Raw genomic sequence first — 16,749 nt, 5'->3', positions numbered from 1 at the left:
TGGGGGGCTGGGGAAGGTCCGGGTTTACAACACCGTAACGGCACCTATCCTTGGCGGCGTAAGTCTCCTGGGGGAGCCGTCACCTAAGTCTGTCCTGCTTCCTGCCTCCTCCCATGCCTCATTGGGGAGCCGCTGTGGCCGTGTTCAGGTGGTTCCCGGTCCACAGTAGTGCTGTGGCCGGCGTCCCACTTCCAAAATGTCGGAGCGCACTTCCGATGCGCTCCACGCATGCGCCGGGGCGGCTTCTTCCAGCAGCACTGAGCAGAAGGGGGAGGGCTCACCTGCCTCATGGATTAAGCGTTTTTTGGGGGCCTGGTGTTAAAAGGAGCCGAGGCACGTAATAAGTCGGCAGCAGGTGGGGACAGCCAGCCTTGGTGCGCACACAGTGCTGTGCAGGATCTAGAGCCTCCACGAAACATGTCAGAACCAGATGACGCCAGACACGCCGAGCCCTTGAGGCCCACAAGCCCGGTATTGGACCTGAGGAATGGGGAAGCTTGACTGTACGAATTGGTGAGATTGATCCTCTACTAATAAATTTGGGTGGTGTTTGCTTTTTTATAGGTAGCAAAAACACCTAAGAAATCTTCCGGCAAAATTAAACATAAAGAATGTGGAGGATGTAGAGTAGCGTTGTCAGCTTCATATGCTAAACCACTATGTCATGGAAGTATCCCATAGCTTATCTAAAACCATTAAGGCCTTGGTACGATCTGAAGTTAAGTTTTCCTTTAAATCCTTCAGTCGGGGCCGCCCGAAATCACCAGAAAGGCGTACCTATAATATGGACTCTGATACTGATCTTTCTGGGGAAGACGAAGACAGAATCAGGTCAGGATTTATCTTCTGATTATTATTTTTTGTCCTCAGATGAGGATTCAGCGGGGAAAGCGCTATTTCCACCTGAAGATACTGAGCCTTTGTTAAAAGCCGTAAAAACCACAATGCAATTGGAGGACGTAAAACAGCCTAAGACTATCGCTGACCAGGTTTTTGAGGGCCTTGGCCCTAAACACCATAGAGTTTTCTCTGTTCATAAGAACATAGAAGCACTGATTAAGAAAGAATGGAAAAAAATATATTTATACCAAATTAAGAGAAAATATCCATTTGAAGAGTCAGTCGGGCGTATGGGACAGAGCTCCTTCTGTAGATGCCCCTGTAGCTAAAATAGCCAAAAAATCGGCTCTTCCGTTTGAGGATTTAGGATGTTTAGGTGATCCTTTAGGTAAAAGAGCAGACGTTTATCTTAAACGTACTTGGAAATGGGCCTCTACAAGTCTCAGGCCGCCTCTTGGGTATCCAGTTCATTAAGGCTATGGTTAGGTCAACTAGAATCTCATATTAGAGACAAAACTCCTAGAGAGGACTTACTATCCTCCCTCCCAACCTTCGTTAAGGCAGCAGATTTCCTTGCAGACGCTTCTACTGATGTGGTCCATTTTTCTGCCAGAGCAGCTGCCATGTCAAATGCAGCAAGGCGTGCTATTTGGCTTAAATCATGGAAAGGGGATCAAGGGTCCAAGTCAAGACTTTGCTCTCTCCCATGTTCCTCTCTTGATGACATCGTAGAGAGAGCCTCTGACAAAAAGGGGTTTCCGGTTCCCCAGAAAACTTCTTTTTTTTGTAAACCCCAGGCCAGTTTTAAAAGACTAAGGGGTAGGCAAAGTAATAGAAGTGAAAGAGAAATATTTCCTAAAAGATCTGTTTTTTTTTTGTTTTGTTTTTTGTTTTTGTTTTTTTAAACCCAGGAAAACAGACCAAAAGACAAACCGCGATGACGCCAGAAGTCAGGTGGGAGGAAGACTGTTTGTTCTTCCCAGCCTGGAGGCCCATTTCTCAGAACAAATGGATCCTAAGTGTAATAGAAAACGGATTCTGGCTGGAGTTCATTTCTCGTCCAAAAAATGTTTTCATTCAGTTCGTCCCAAAAATCCAGAAAAAAGGAAAGCTTTAGAATTGGAGATTTTTTTCTCTCTTAGACAAGGGAGTAGTGTCTGTCCAGTCCCCAAGACTGAGAGGGGCAAAGTGTTCTATTCCCCTTTATTTTTGGTGAAGAAACCAAATGGAACATTCAGGGTTATTTTAAATCTGAAGAAACGGAACAAATCCTTGGTCTACAAGAAATTTCAAATGGAGACGATAAAAAACTGTGAACCCCCTATTCCAGGATTGCTGGATGGCAAGCCTGGATCTAGAGGATGCGTATTACCATGTTCCAATCCATTCCTCCTCCTAAAAGTTTTTAAGAACAGCAGTCTGGGTTCAGGGGAAGTAGCTGCATCTCCAATACAGAGTGCTTCCCTTTGGTGTAGCGCAAGCTCCAAGAGTCATCACTAAAGTGGTAGTGAAGTTGGCGGCTTTTTTTTTAAATTCCAGTCAGGAATTACTCTGGTGCCCTATCTGGACGATTTTTTGATAGTCAAAAGAAGGGCTAGAAAAAGATATGAAATTCCTCTGCTCCACTTTAGAAAATCTAGGATGGATAATCAATTGGAAAAAATCAAATCTGATTCCTTCTCAAGTTTGTGTTTTTTGGGGAATTTGTTTGGACTCTGTCTTCCTGTCCTACCAGTGTACTTTCAGGGAAGCAATGGCAGTACTAGGGCAGATGACATCATCAGCAATCCTAGCAGTACCTTATCCACTCCAGAGATCTTCAAGCAGACATCCTAAGATTGTGGGACTGCTCCCCTTATTCCTTGGATCAAAAATGTCACCTGTCCTCAAAGGCAAGATGCTCCCTGTTGTGGTGGACAGTACCAGAACATCTATCAGCAGGAGTTCCATGGACATTTCCAGACCAGACCATATTTACCACAGATGCCAGCCCTTGGGGTTGGGGAACCCACTCTCAGAACAGATACTGGCAAGGGAGATGGGATCTGATTACGAGAAAAGCATCCTCCAATTTCAAGGAGTTAAAAGCAGTAGAGATGGCGCTGACTGTGGCTCTTCCGGAAATAAAAAACAGGAAGATTGTGTTTATTCAGACAATTCAGCAGTGGTGGCCTGCATAAAACAGTCAAGGAGGAACGAGAGTCTCTTTCCTCCTACATCTATGCCAGGAGATTTTTTGCATAGCAGAAAGAAGAATGCTTTTCAGCGGTACATCTGAAGGGGAAGGAGAATGTTGTAGCAGATTTCCTCAGTCGAGTTTCCATAACCCTGCTTTCACACCTGAGCGTTTCCCAAACGCGCGTCAGACGCGCGTTTTTGACGTGCGTTTCTGACGTGCGTTTTTTGTAATAGTAAACGCGCGTTTGACGCGCGTTTGTGTCATTGACTGCAGTGTCCTATGGCCACAAACGCGCGTCAAAACGCCCCAAAGAAGCTCAAGTACTTGTTAGAGCGTCAGGCGTTTTACAGCGCGATCGTACGCGCTGTAAAACGCCCAGGTGAGAACCGTTCCCATAGGGAATCATTGGTCTCTCCGTGTTGAGCGTTTTACAGCGCGTAGGAACGCGCTGTAAAACGCTCAGGTCTGAACTTAGGGTAAAACAGGGAGAATGGTGTCTGAACAAATAAATATTTTTGCAGATGGTCCAGAAGTATGGTCTTTCTACAGTGGACTTTTTCGCCTCAAGAGCCAACAGGAAGGTAGGAAAAAAAAGTCTCCCTCAATCATTTGGACAGCCCATCAGCAGTGGACGGGTTAGCACAGGACTAGAGCCAAGAATTAGGGTACGCCTGGGGGTTGGAGCCAGCGCCTGAAGTGAATGGACGCTTGAAGCTGCAGCTCCGTCTGTAAACTCGCCCATATAGCCTGGAAATATTGCCTGACCGATCCATGATGGTGAAGATAGGAGGCTCTAAAGCGGGAGACACCTCAAGCCATCATAAAACCTCAAACAACGGCAGTGACATGGAGAAATTCATTAAAAAAGCTGCATCTACCGACATCGCGAGAGAAACTAAGATGTCGCTGACCTCGCCACGCGCTTCTGGTCACAAGCCGACAGTCTCCTCATAATGCACAGGGAGGTGAGGACGATTCTGACTCTCTTCCTATCTCCCGTACATACCTCAATTAAACCCTTGCCTCCTCCCTGACTTCTGCCTTGGAGCCACTGAGCACAGACTTCTTGGCTATTAAACAAGACGTCCGACACATTGGACGCAGGGTGGAATCCCTAGAGGACTCTCAAACTGCTATAATACAACACCAAACTGCAGTTAAACAAAGTCTTCATGCGATTCATTCTAACATAAATACCCTCTAAAACGCCATAGAGGATCAGGAAAACCGAGGGAGGCGCAATAATTTGTGCTTCAGGGGTATCCCAGAATCGGTTGCCCCAGGAGACATACCTAATACAATAGTCCAGATATGTCTATCTCTCCTGGGCCTGGACTCAGCTCATGAAGTATTATTGGAAAGAGCACATATGGCTCTAAAGCCCAAACCAGCTCCCACAGCCCCTCCCAGGGACGTTATCTGCAAATTTCTGAATTTCCCTGTGAAAGAAGCAGTTATTACCAAAGACCGAGATATGAAATCTGTAAAGTGGAATGGCCACGATATCCTTATCTTTCAAGACCTTGCTCGATCGACCTTGAAGAAAAGACGGGCCTTAAAACCCCTAACAGATTGGCTCAAAGCAAAGAATTAGGGTACGCCTTCCCTCCATTTTGCCTTATCCCACAAATATTGAAGAAAATAGAGAGAGAGGAAGCCTTGGTTATTCCGATAGCTCCAAAGTGGCCCAAGAGGTCCTGGTATTTGAATCTTCTGAGGTTGGCAGTACAACCTCCATGGTCCCTACCATTGAGAGACTATCTTCTTTACCAGGGTCCGCTAGTTCATCATCTTTCCTTCATCCTTTCCTTCATCATCTTTCAGCATGGATTTTGAAAGGGAAGTCTGGTCGGGAAGGGGATTGTTGGACAATGTGGTTTCCACCTTGCTAAAAAGTAGGAAGGTGGTTACCTCTAAAAAAAAATATATTAAAATTTTGGGGGGAAAATCCTACCGTCCTAGGTCAGAACCCAGATCTCTTTTAAATCTCCATAAATACCAAGGATACTAGATTTCTTACAAGCAGGGCTAGATAGGAATCTTAAAGGGCTTCTGTCACCCCACTAAACTGTTTTTTTTGTTTACTTATAATCCCTATACTGCGATTTATGCCTACATAATCTAATTAATCATTTCGGTTGGGTAGATTGTGTTAAAAACGTGCTTTTAAAATATGCAAATTACCTTGCTACCAGCAAGTAGGGCGGCTACTTGCTGGTAGCAGCCGCATCCTCCAATCCTAAAGACGCCCCCTCCGCATGTTGATTGACAGGGCCAGTGAACGGGATCGTTCTCTGCTGGCCCTGTCTGCTATCAAGATCTCGCGCCTGCGCCGTAACGGTATTCAGTCGGCGCATTGAGGATGGAGTGGCCGCCTCTCAGTGCGCCTGCGCCGATTGAAGACAGGTACGGCGCAGGCGCGAGATTTTGAATGCAAACAGGGCCAGCAGTGAATGATCCCGTTCCCTGGCCCTGTCAATCAACATGCGGAGGGGGCGTCTTTAGGATCGGAGGATGCGGCTGCTACCAGCAAGTAGCCGCCCTACTTGCTGGTAGCAAGGTAATTTGCATATTTTAAAAGCACGTTTTTAACACAATCTACTGAACCGAAATGATTAATTAGATTATGTATGCATAAATCGCAGTATAGGGATTATAAGTAAACAAAAAAAAAAAACGGTTTAGTGGGGTGACAGAAGCCCTTTAAGGCTTCCACACTAAAGGTTCAGGTAGCTGCTCTAAGTTATTTCTTTTGATTATAGGTTAGCTGATCATCCATGGATTAAAAGATTCTTGTCAGCAGCCTCCAGGTTACATCCTTCCTTAAGACCATTGTCTTCTCCCTGGGATTTGATTACTGTTCTTTCGGCCCTATCTCAGAAGCCGTTTGAACTATTAAGCGAAATCTCTATCAATATGCTTTCTTTTAAAATGGCCTGAGATCTGAGATTCAAGCTTTTTCTGCCTTCCCTCCCTTTACAACGATTTTGGAGGAGAAAGTGATCATTAGACCAATTCCATCTTTCCAGCCCAAGGTGGTCTCAGATTTTCACAGAAGTCAGGATGTGATACTACCCTCTTTTTGCCCGGATCCAGTCAATACGTTAGAAGAAAAATGTCATTGCCTAGATGTCAGGAGGTGTCTAGTGTTTTACCTAGATTCCACGTCACCTTGGAGGATAGATGAAAATCTCCTTATCCAGTTTCAGGGAAAGTGTAGGGGCTGCAAAGTTGCTAGATGGGTAAATAATGCTATCTCTCTTGCCTATTCTTCTCTTAGCCTGCCTCCTCCAATGGGGTTTGGGGCTCATTCAACCAGGTCCATTGCGACCTCGTGGGCAGAGAGGGCAGATGCTGCTTTGGCCCAGATTTGTCGAGCCGCTACTTGGAGGTCTCCCCATACATTTTTTTTGACATTACAGACTGCATCTTGATTCAGATGCGGCCTTTGGGAGGAAAGTGCTACAAGCTGTAGTGTCCCCTCCCCCTAAATTTTCTCGCATGGCTGCCGTCATGGGTGAGGGGAAAACACGAAATGCTCTTACCCGTAATTGTTTTTCTTGAAACCCATGACAGCACCCCAAAAATTCCCTACCTAATATATTTAAAAATAAATTAATAAAAAATTATACATATATACATATAGAATTATAGTTGATAGAGCTTCTTTCCCATGGCCAATTAGAAGAGTTACGGGATAGGTTCTCTTCTTTACCATTATGTGTGTTTTTATTTTATTTTATTTTATTTTTTCAACTCTTCTTTCTTGGTGGTCGGCACGCCTCCTGAGGTCGGTTTATTATAATCACTGAGGTGTGGTGGGGTGTGAACCATTTTATCTCTTCAGGTTTCCTGTCCTGGATGGGAGATACTAGTCACATGGGTGCCGTCATGGGTTTCAAGAAAAAAAATTACCGGCAAGAGCAATTATTGTTTTTCGCTCATCCTGCACAGCCACTTTGAAAACATATTCCTTTGCATTCTGTCACAAAACATGCCTATACACCTTCAGTAATTACTTCCCAACTCCATCATATACGTACATGCTCGGCTCAGCCAAGCATGCACGTGCCCTCAGTGGAGAACCCCTGGCACCTTTTGGCATTTGAAAACAAAAGTATTGGGTGCAGAAGTTTAACCTGCCTGATCCTTCTTTCTACTGACAACGTCTATTACGCTGGGTTCACACCTGAGCGTTCGCGATGGATCGCTCTGTGTGCGCTATTGTAACGGCGTTTGCAATCGCGCATACAGAGACAAGCGAACGCCCATTGTCGCGCGTTCCCGAAAGTCTTTGTACGGGAACGCGCGACAAGACGCCCCAAAGAAGCTCAAGAACTTTTTTGAGCGTAGGGCGTTTTTCAGCGCGTTCAAACGCGCTGTAAAACGCTCAGGTGTGAACCCAGCGTTAGGGAAGAGTTGGCACTTCGACCACCCCCCTCCTAGAAATTTGCCGTTTTGAAAAGCCTTTTACGTTTATACCGAGGGAGTGTTTTATGTCTTGTTTGTTTGTTTTGACTTTTATATTTTTGTGCTTTTTACTTGCTTTTATTTTAATTTTTTTATCTTGCTCTTATTCGGCTGGATTAATTGCTCAATAACCCAATGCTTGGAGTTTGTTTTATTAATTGGAGAAGCTGCTTCCGACATCATTAACGCGCTTTGTTTCTGCCATCAAAAACCCACATAACGTCTCAGGTTTTCCTCTGCACCACAGCTAATTACCCAGATCTTGCGATTCTCCAGCGAGAGCGACAGCCACTAACGATGCGTCTTTCCTTCTCTTCCAGACAGTGGAGAATTGTGTCTGCACCTTGAGGAACCTTTCTTACCGGCTCGAATTGGAAGTGCCTCAAGCTCGATTGCTGGGAATTAATGAAATGGAAGACTTCTGCAAGGAATCCCCCAGCAAGGACTCCGACTCAAGCTGTTGGGGTAAAAAAAAGAAAAAGAAGAAAAGGCCACCCCAAGAAGACCTGGTGAGTACAGTCAGTACTCCAAAACACACAAATCATAATTTAAAGATTTTAATTTAATAAATGTCATAAACGTCATTAACTTAATTAATAGAAATAACGCAGACCTTACTGGGTGAAAATGCCAAGTGCCAGTAATTCTCTGCCAACGCATAAGCCACAGCTACAGGGCTGATTATGCTGCCAAATAAACTGTATGTTCCTAACCCAGGTGCCAATGCTGTGGTACTTAGCCTGGCACGATTCCTACCTGGTGCCAGGCTTGAGTTATCTATTTGCCTAATGTTAAGTAATGCTGTGCGGCGCTCGCTGGCAGGTGTACTGTGGTTATACTGGGAATATAAGGTAGTGATGCATTGCTGGTGACCAGCACTAAGTACAGTCTACGGTTTCTCTGCAAAACGCACATCACTGGTTTTGATTACAGGACTAAAAGGGTTATTCCAGTTTCGTGATATTGATGAGTCATCAGTTTCAGCTTCCTCTCCCGTTCACTTGAATGGGACAAACAGCTGCAGTTACACTGTACCGCCACTATAGTCTAGACTGCAGTGGCGGGGGTACCGGAAGTCAGACCATCTCATGTTGGTAACCTATCCTGGGCCATCCCTTTAAGCAGACTGAACCAGTAAGGGCTCTTTCACACTTGCGTTCTTTTCTTCCGGCATAGAGTTCCGTCGTCGGGGCTCTATGCCGGAAGAATCCTGATCAGTTTTATCCTAATGCATTCTGAATGGAGTGAAATCCGTTCAGGATGTCTTCAGTTCCGGAACGGAACGTTTTTTGGCCGGAGAAAATACTGCAGCATGCTGCGCTTTTTGCTCTGGCCAAAAATCCTGAACACTTGCCGCACGGCCGGATCCGGAATTAATGCCCATTGAAAGGCATTGATCCGGATCCGGCCTTAAGCTAAACGTCGTTTCGGCGCATTGCCGGATCCGACGTTTAGCTTTTTCTGAATGGTTACCATGGCTGCTGGGACGCTAAAGTCCTGGCAGCCATGGTAAAGTGTAGCGGGGAGCGGGGAGCAGCATACTTACCGCCTGTGCGGCTCCCAGGGCGCTCCAGAGTGACGTCAGGGCGCCCCAAGCGCATGGATCACGTGATCGCATGGCACGTCATCCATGCGCATGGGGCGCTCTGACTTCATTCTGGAGCGCCCCGGGAGCCGCACGGACTGTAAGTATACCGCTCTCCCGCTCCTACTATGGCAACCAGGACTTTAATAGCGTCCTGGGTGCCATAGTTACACTGAAAGCATTTTGAAGACGGATCCGTCTTCAAATGCTTTTAGTTCACTTGCGTTTTTCCGTATCCGGCGTGTAATTCCAGCAAGTGGAGTACACGCCGGATCCGGACAACACAAGTGTGAAAGAGGCCTAAGACTCCAGCCACTTCGTTATTGCATCCATGTAAACAATTGCTCTGTTCTGCAGGGTTCTGAAGGCCATACAAGTGACTTTTTGTGTCTTCTTTCTGCAGTGGGACGGTGTGGGACCCATTCCAGGAATATCCCAATCCCCAAAGGGAGTTGAAATGCTCTGGCACCCTTCTGTAGTTAAGCCATATCTGACTCTCCTAGCTGAAAGTTCGAATCCTGCGACATTAGAAGGTTCGGCCGGGTCTCTCCAGAATCTCTCTGCTGGGAACTGGAAGGTAATGAAGCAGTGACGCTTGGTATTCAAAAGGCCACCTGGCAGGGTCCTGTATACAGATGTGTATACTGGGGCCAGGGCTCGGAGCAGTTGATGGGATGAAGGATTTCCCACCGGACATGTAATGAATTGCTGTCCTTTCTTTGCAGTTTGCCGCCTATATTAGAGCAGCAGTCAGGAAAGAGAAAGGGCTGCCCATCCTGGTGGAGCTGCTGAGGATGGATAACGACAGAGTGGTGTCTTCAGTGGCCACGGCTTTGAGGAACATGGCGTTAGATGTTCGGAACAAGGAGCTCATCGGTATGTAGGCCATCTGTGTGCACCAGGAGAATGAAGGTGGTTGTGGCATCTTCTTCTAAGCGACAGAGCTGAACCCAAACAGCTGATCAGAGGGGGGTGCGGGTTGTTGGACCCCCACCGATCAGCCAGTGATGGCCTGTCCTGAGGATAGGCCATCAATTAACAAAAGCTGGACAAGCACTTTAAGGAATTGTACAGGCTTAAAAAAAATAAGAAATCCAAGCTTCCAAATGCCTGTTCAAGGGTTCTGTTAAAGTGAATGGAGCTGAGCTCCAATATCATGGACAGCTATGGTGATCATTTTGGAGGAAGGGCAGCCATGTTTTTCTAATCTTATACACCCCCGGGGTCCTTGTTTCAACCAGTCCAGCACCTAAATTATTCACTATAGGCTCAATGGACTTGAATCTGCAGCTATATATTTGTGCAGGGAAAACCTAGAAGGACGTACAGGCAAAATCAGTGCTGCGACCCCCTACTTTCTCAGGATCAGTGGGGGTTGCAGTGACTTTACAAGTTTTGAATTCCCCTTTAATCACACTTCGAAATTGAAAGTGTCACACTGAAATTTGTACTGGAGTATACCAGAGCCTATAATCTCTTACAAACCCACCAACTCAAGGGATCTTACCGTCAAAACCTTTATTTTCTGTCTTAGGCAAGTATGCAATGCGGGACCTGGTCAATCGGCTCCCAGGAGGCAACGGCCCCAACGTTTTATCGGACGACACCATAGCGGCAATCTGCTGTGCCTTGCATGAGGTCACCAGTAGGAATATGGAGAATGCCAAGGCGCTGGCCGACACGGGAGGGATAGAGAAGCTGGTGAATATCACAAAGGGGAAAGGAGACAGGCAAGTACTCCGCAGCCTTGTAATCCAGCGATTTAGTGCAGAAATAACGTATAATGAGCAATTGCCAGTCCTCATTTCAGTGATCAGCCGGGCGTCATCCCTTCGACAACAGCCTGTAACCTGTTGGTTTTAATTACTCCTTCCTAGGAGCCCCTTGACTGCTCCTCATCCAGAGCACCCGATGGGGTCACAATAAATACTGTAGACTGTCATTAGTTTTTAAAGGCATCTGTTCATTAATTCACTCTCTTCATTAGATACCTCTGGCCATTTGGTTTCACAGCAGGAAACAGGAGACAAAGAGAAATCGATGTTCTTCTCAAAATTAGATTAATGTTATGAGATGAAATCCAGATTTACTGTTTTTCATAAGTCATGGGGCATCCTCTCCATGGGCCACTACCTTCTCATCTTCTCAGTACAGTTCATCTCCGTTTGACACCATAGGAGTCACAAATTAAATTATAAATTGGGGATGAGGTGACCACTGAAGTGCCATGACCTCTCCCAGGTTAATTAAAGGGGTTTTCCAAGTTCAGGATATTGATGGCCTATCCTCAGGACATGCTGTCAATATCAGATCGGAGGGAGTCTGACTCGCTTCCATCCACCTCAGGACTGTGACCCCTTCATTTTCAGGATCAGTGGGGGGGTCCCACCGGCGAACCCCTTGGTTGATCAGGTCATCTGTACGAATAAAATAAGAACATGATAGAAGGCTGTAGTGTTTTGTGTTATTTGCTAGAATAGTTTCTTTAAAATGTCCAGATCTGTCTCCATAGGAAGCTGGGAAGCTATATTACGTATCGCAGGTAAAAACCACGACCATTGAAACTAGACCTGAGGTTTTCCCCCATTGAAGTAATTGTGGCCATGATATGCAACCAGTGTTTTCAGTAGACTCAGAAAAAGGGGTCACTTCTCCAGTGGCCGCAGCAAAAATCCTATATATTATCCGTTGACTTTGCCCTTAGGTTAATAAAGTGCATTATCTGATTATTTTTCCTATTCTTTAGGTCTTCATTGAAGGTGGTGAAAGCTGCTGCACAAGTACTAAACACACTATGGCAATACCGAGATCTCCGCAGCATCTACAAGAAGGTACGTGTAGTCTCCCACTATTATCCAATGTATGTCACTGACTCTCTGTGGAGTATAGAATATAATGGAGTCTGGCGAATGTCCACATTTTAACACCACGTGATAATATAGTTCAGTATTTTTTGCTGATTCACTTTTAAGTAAATATATATAAAAATGTGTGGAGGCATGACCACTGCGTCACAATGGGAGTTCTGGAAATAGGCAGCGGAACCCCCACCAATCAGCGGGTTTTCTCCTATCCCGTGGAAAGGGAATAGGTTTAGAGCTTGGCACAACCTCTTCAAAGGGTTTTATTTTTTTGAGATTCTGGATATTGATGACCTGTCCTCAGGATAGGTCACCAATATCAGATTGGCGGGGGTCTTACGGCTGTGGCACTGTAGCGCCATCTATTGTGTAGCAGCTGTCATTCATTTGAATGCAACTGACCTGCTCCTAGGTGACGTAATCACTGGACGCAATGTCTGTGGCCTAGGCACTCACGGGTACACCGCAGCCTCTTCAAACAGCTGATCGGCGGGGGATCTGATATTGAAGATCCATAATGAGGATAGGTTAGAATTTCAGAATCTTGGGGGGAAAAAAAAACTTTAAATGGCAAATTCCTGCCACCACTAGAGGCCGCTTACTGCATACAGTGTTCTCATTGAGTTCAGTGCATGAATAGTAGGCACTGTGCGCCTCCTAGTGGTTGCAGAACTCTTCTGTTTGAGGCTAATTTCACACTAGCGTTGTTTAAATCCGGCGTTCAATTCCGACACTGGAACTATCCGCCGGATCCGGAAAAATGTGTGAAAACGGATTACATTTGGATTTTGATCACAATGAAAAAATGCATTAGAAAAAACGGATCCGCCATTTTTGGACTTTAACTTTTTTTTCCACATTTTTCGGTTTTAACATGCAAAAGCCGGATCCGGTTTGACTGAACACACGGCGCCGGATCCGGCGTTAATGCAAGTCAATGGGAAAAAGGCCTGATCCGGCGTTCAGTCAAAGTGTTCAGGATTTTTGGCCGGAGGTAAAAATACAGCATGCTACGGTTTTCTGAAAAGCCTGATCAGTCAAAAAGACTGAACTGAAGACGTCCTGATGCATCCTGAACGGATTACTCTCCATTCACAATGCATGGGGATCTGATCAGTTGTTTTCCGGATTTGAGCCCCTAGGACGGAACTCAGCGCCGGAAAAGAAAAACGCTAGTTTGAAAGTACCCTAACTCTAGTTTTATGCAAGGGTTTTGGACCCATGTAATGGGAAAAACACCGCTCCAGCTACTCCAATGAGCATTGAATGGGTGGACATTCCCTCAGAATGTCAGACGTTGGCAAACCATATACCACGAAAGCCATTCTCGCAGCACCCTCCTGTACTCTGCTGACAAAAGCAAAGGTGCATCAAAATGGCTCTAATCTTCTTCATTGTTCTGTTTTATTCTCTACGACCCTGATGTGAGAGATGCAGGCCGCAAATACAACCTGATTAAGGAAAAAATGCCATCATCACCCCTCAGAGCAGAGCGGTTTATGATCGTCTTCAAGATCTGATGTATAACAAAAATGAAAATTGCAGATCTGTGAAGCAACATGGTTGTCAGCCACCGTTAAATATACTGCCGTGGAAAACAATTCTGTCTGATCTTGCTTGAATTACTAAATTATACATGAGATGCAGCATATACCACTGCAATGAGGAGGAATTCTCACCTGTAATCTGTGTGTCTGTTATCGGTATCTGAGTAATGAAATATCAGGCAGAACGGTTCTGGGCAGTCACATGGCGAGAGTTTAGTGCAGATCTGCATAGTCCTGCTACTTCAGGTGTCGTCAGTGGATCTTCTCCAGGCTGTTTCTGGTCAATGCTGACCGGCCCGTCTCGGCAGCGGGCTGAGAGTTTTGCACTGCTTGTGAAATGCTTGCTGCTGCGCAGGGTCCACTATGCAGGCTCTGACAAATCATGTGCGTTAGACCTACATCTATGCCTCAAGCATTTTGGAGGATCTATATAACTATAGCTTCTGGTGGATTTTATCTGATGCCACTACACCACTACATGTGTACTGTTAGGCTGAACATTATGGGACTCGTACCTGTACTGGTTTATAAAATAAAACTGCAAAAAGCTGGATTATCCTTTAGAGGTGGCATGTCGAAAAATTAAAAGATTGCCATAGGTAGGATTTCATGTGTCTGCCGGGGTTTTCCTTCGATATCCAGGCCTTGGCTTTTGTTCAACCCCTACTTTGTACAGATTTTCACTTTTCCCTAATACCTGTGTGTCTTCTCTTTCCAGGATGGTTGGAATCAGTCTCATTTTATAACTCCAGTCTCAACATTAGAACGTGATCGATTCAAATCCCATCCATCGTTATCAACCACTAATCAGCAAATGTCACCCATGATCCAGTCAGGTGAGAGTTCATACACAGATCCTATGACTTTCTCAGTGTGAGGATTAAAGGGGTTCTCTGCTTTTGCTATATTGATGACCTTTCCTCAGGATTGGTCATGGGCATGTCCAGCTCCCAGCACCCTCGCTGATCAGCTGTTTGAATAGAACGCAGCTCTTGTATGAGCGCTGTGTTCTCTTCTCCATTTACCTGCATTGCAGTGGTGAGCAGGTGTGATTACAGCTCTGCCGTCCCCATTGACTTCAATGGGACAGCTCCGTCCTATTCATTTGAATAGGAAGGAGCTGTCCTATTGAAGTAAATGGGGACGGCGTAGCTGTAATTACATCAGCTCACCCCTGCAATGTCGATGGCGAGCAGTGAGCTTGTTCGAGCGCAGCCTTCTCTTCGAACAGCTGGTCTGCAGGGGTGCTGGCAGCCAGGCCCCCGCCTATCTTTTGAGGATACGTCATTAATATAGCAAAAGTGGAGAACCCCTTTAAGAGGGTTATTCTAGGACTTTCATATTTAAGAAATAATAAGAAGATCTAGTGATTCCCTCTTTACTGAGGGATCAGGCCCTAGTCTATCAAGAGCCCAAAAGTTCTGTCTGTCCTGCCTCTCATGGTCAATCACTTCCGTCCCCGTGGATCCTCTGGTACATCATAGATGAATCAATCAGAGAGTTGTGTATAGTCTTCTGTATTCTTACCCCTCTTCGCCATGGTCTTGCAGTACCGTTTTCTCAGGTGCTGTGATTCCGCGAAGAGCCTTGTCTGATTCCAGTCCCTGCAGCCTTTGCCTCCTTCATGTCCGTAATCTGCTTGGCAGGCATGGAGACAGTTTGACAGCTAACTGAGAATCACATGCTAAGATGTATTACTAAAACTCATCACTGACTGCCTCCGGCGCGCTCATTGCTAGGAGACGTTTCCCTTACTGTTGTATTATATGCTCTGCAAACTATATTCATGTGATATGGAAATACTGCAAAATGTCAGATGTAAAGTTTTATTTTTATTTTTTTGGAGGGCGGTAAAGCTGTTGCATCACCTTACATTACTGTGTAAGCCTTTAATCCACCCGTCCATCTCCTACTCACCTGTCTCATCCTCCATCTGTCTGCAGCACTCTTTCTAGCAGATTAGCACTCGCGCCCTTGTGTCATTATGTTAGGAGGTGCCGGTGACATCTCAGAGTCTTTTGCTCATTGTAATTCCACCAGTGCACTTTCCCATTGACTACACAGGAGGAGGAGATGTCCTAGTTCATTGTATGTTTCACTGATTCTTCTCTCTCGGGACAGTGGGCAGCACGTCGTCGTCACCAGCACTGTTAGGAATCCGGGAGCCAAATTCTGGATACGAGAGAACACAGTCCTCTATGCAATACTACAACAGCCAGGGGGAATCCTTGATTCACAAGGATATGTATAGCGGTAAGCAGCTTCTTCACGTCTCGTTCTTGGCTCGGCTGTCTGATGTGAAATGGTGATTTGTGAACATGATCATGAAAGGTCGAGCCCAGCGTCGGTTATAGTCTATTACTCACTGCCGTAATAAATGCTGCATTAAGCTATGGTCTTGTGTAGCCCACGGTGTCGAGTTCACTATAACGTGGTAGTCCGGTCGCTGCTTATAACCCTTCGCTTTGCCCCATGTTTTATTCATACGCCCTGTGTACTTTTGTCTCCTTCTTGATAATAAAGACCAGCAGCCATAAGATGCGGAAAGCATCTTCACCTTCCATGCCCTTAAATCTGAGAAATGTATTGTAATTAGTGCAGGTGGCGGCAGCTCCTTCCTTTTTAATCTCCTTGTGACTACTGAGGTTTAAGGTATCTTGTACCGTAAAGTGAATGCCCACCTATTAATACTGTGGTGTTTTTAGATTTTGTGTTAATTTCTTAAGGGGCATCTGTCAGCAGTTTTGTACCTATGACACCGGCTGACCTGTTACATGTGCGCTTGGCAGCTGAAGGCATCTGTGTTAGTCCCATGTTCATATGTGCCCGCATTGCTGAGAAAAATGATGTTTTAATATGTGCAAATGAGCCTCTAGGAGCAACGGGGGCGTTACCATTACACCTAGAGGCTCTGCTCTCTCTGCAACTGCCACACCCTCTGCACTTTGACTGGACCTGTCAAAGTGCAGAGGCCACAGCGGTTGCAGAGAGAGCAGAGCCTTTAGGTGTCAGGGCAACGCCGCCATTGCTCTTAGAGGCTCATTTGCTTGAACATTGGACCAACACAGATGCCTTCAGCTGCCAAGTGCTTATGTAACAGGTCAGCCAGTGTTATAGGTACAAAACTGCTGACAGATGCCCTTTAATGTATCTTCATAACTCAGTTTTTCTGAGACACGGCTGCAAAGCCATAAAGTGAAAAAGATAACATGCTGACTGTCTGCCGCTGCCACTAGCGGGAGCTTACTGCACACTGTTACCTTACAC

At 45.7% G+C, this 16,749-nt stretch overlaps 1 protein-coding gene across 1 annotated transcript in view; it reads left to right on the top strand.

The window, feature by feature from the left end:
* Positions 1 to 16,749, top strand: part of PKP4 (plakophilin 4) — a 240,397-nt gene that overhangs the window by 215,557 nt on the left and 8,091 nt on the right. Inside the window, exons 14-20 of the mRNA XM_044305120.1 lie at positions 7,810 to 7,998; positions 9,478 to 9,651; positions 9,800 to 9,950; positions 10,609 to 10,804; positions 11,821 to 11,905; positions 14,201 to 14,318; positions 15,604 to 15,735. Coding sequence (XP_044161055.1) covers positions 7,810 to 7,998; positions 9,478 to 9,651; positions 9,800 to 9,950; positions 10,609 to 10,804; positions 11,821 to 11,905; positions 14,201 to 14,318; positions 15,604 to 15,735 — 1,045 coding nt within the window. The remainder of the gene's footprint in view (positions 1 to 7,809; positions 7,999 to 9,477; positions 9,652 to 9,799; positions 9,951 to 10,608; positions 10,805 to 11,820; positions 11,906 to 14,200; positions 14,319 to 15,603; positions 15,736 to 16,749) is intronic.

The sequence above is a fragment of the Bufo gargarizans genome, chromosome 8, assembly GCF_014858855.1.
Source record: "Bufo gargarizans isolate SCDJY-AF-19 chromosome 8, ASM1485885v1, whole genome shotgun sequence".
NCBI lineage: Eukaryota > Metazoa > Chordata > Amphibia > Anura > Bufonidae > Bufo > Bufo gargarizans.
This window is presented reverse-complemented; position numbering and strand designations above follow the sequence as displayed.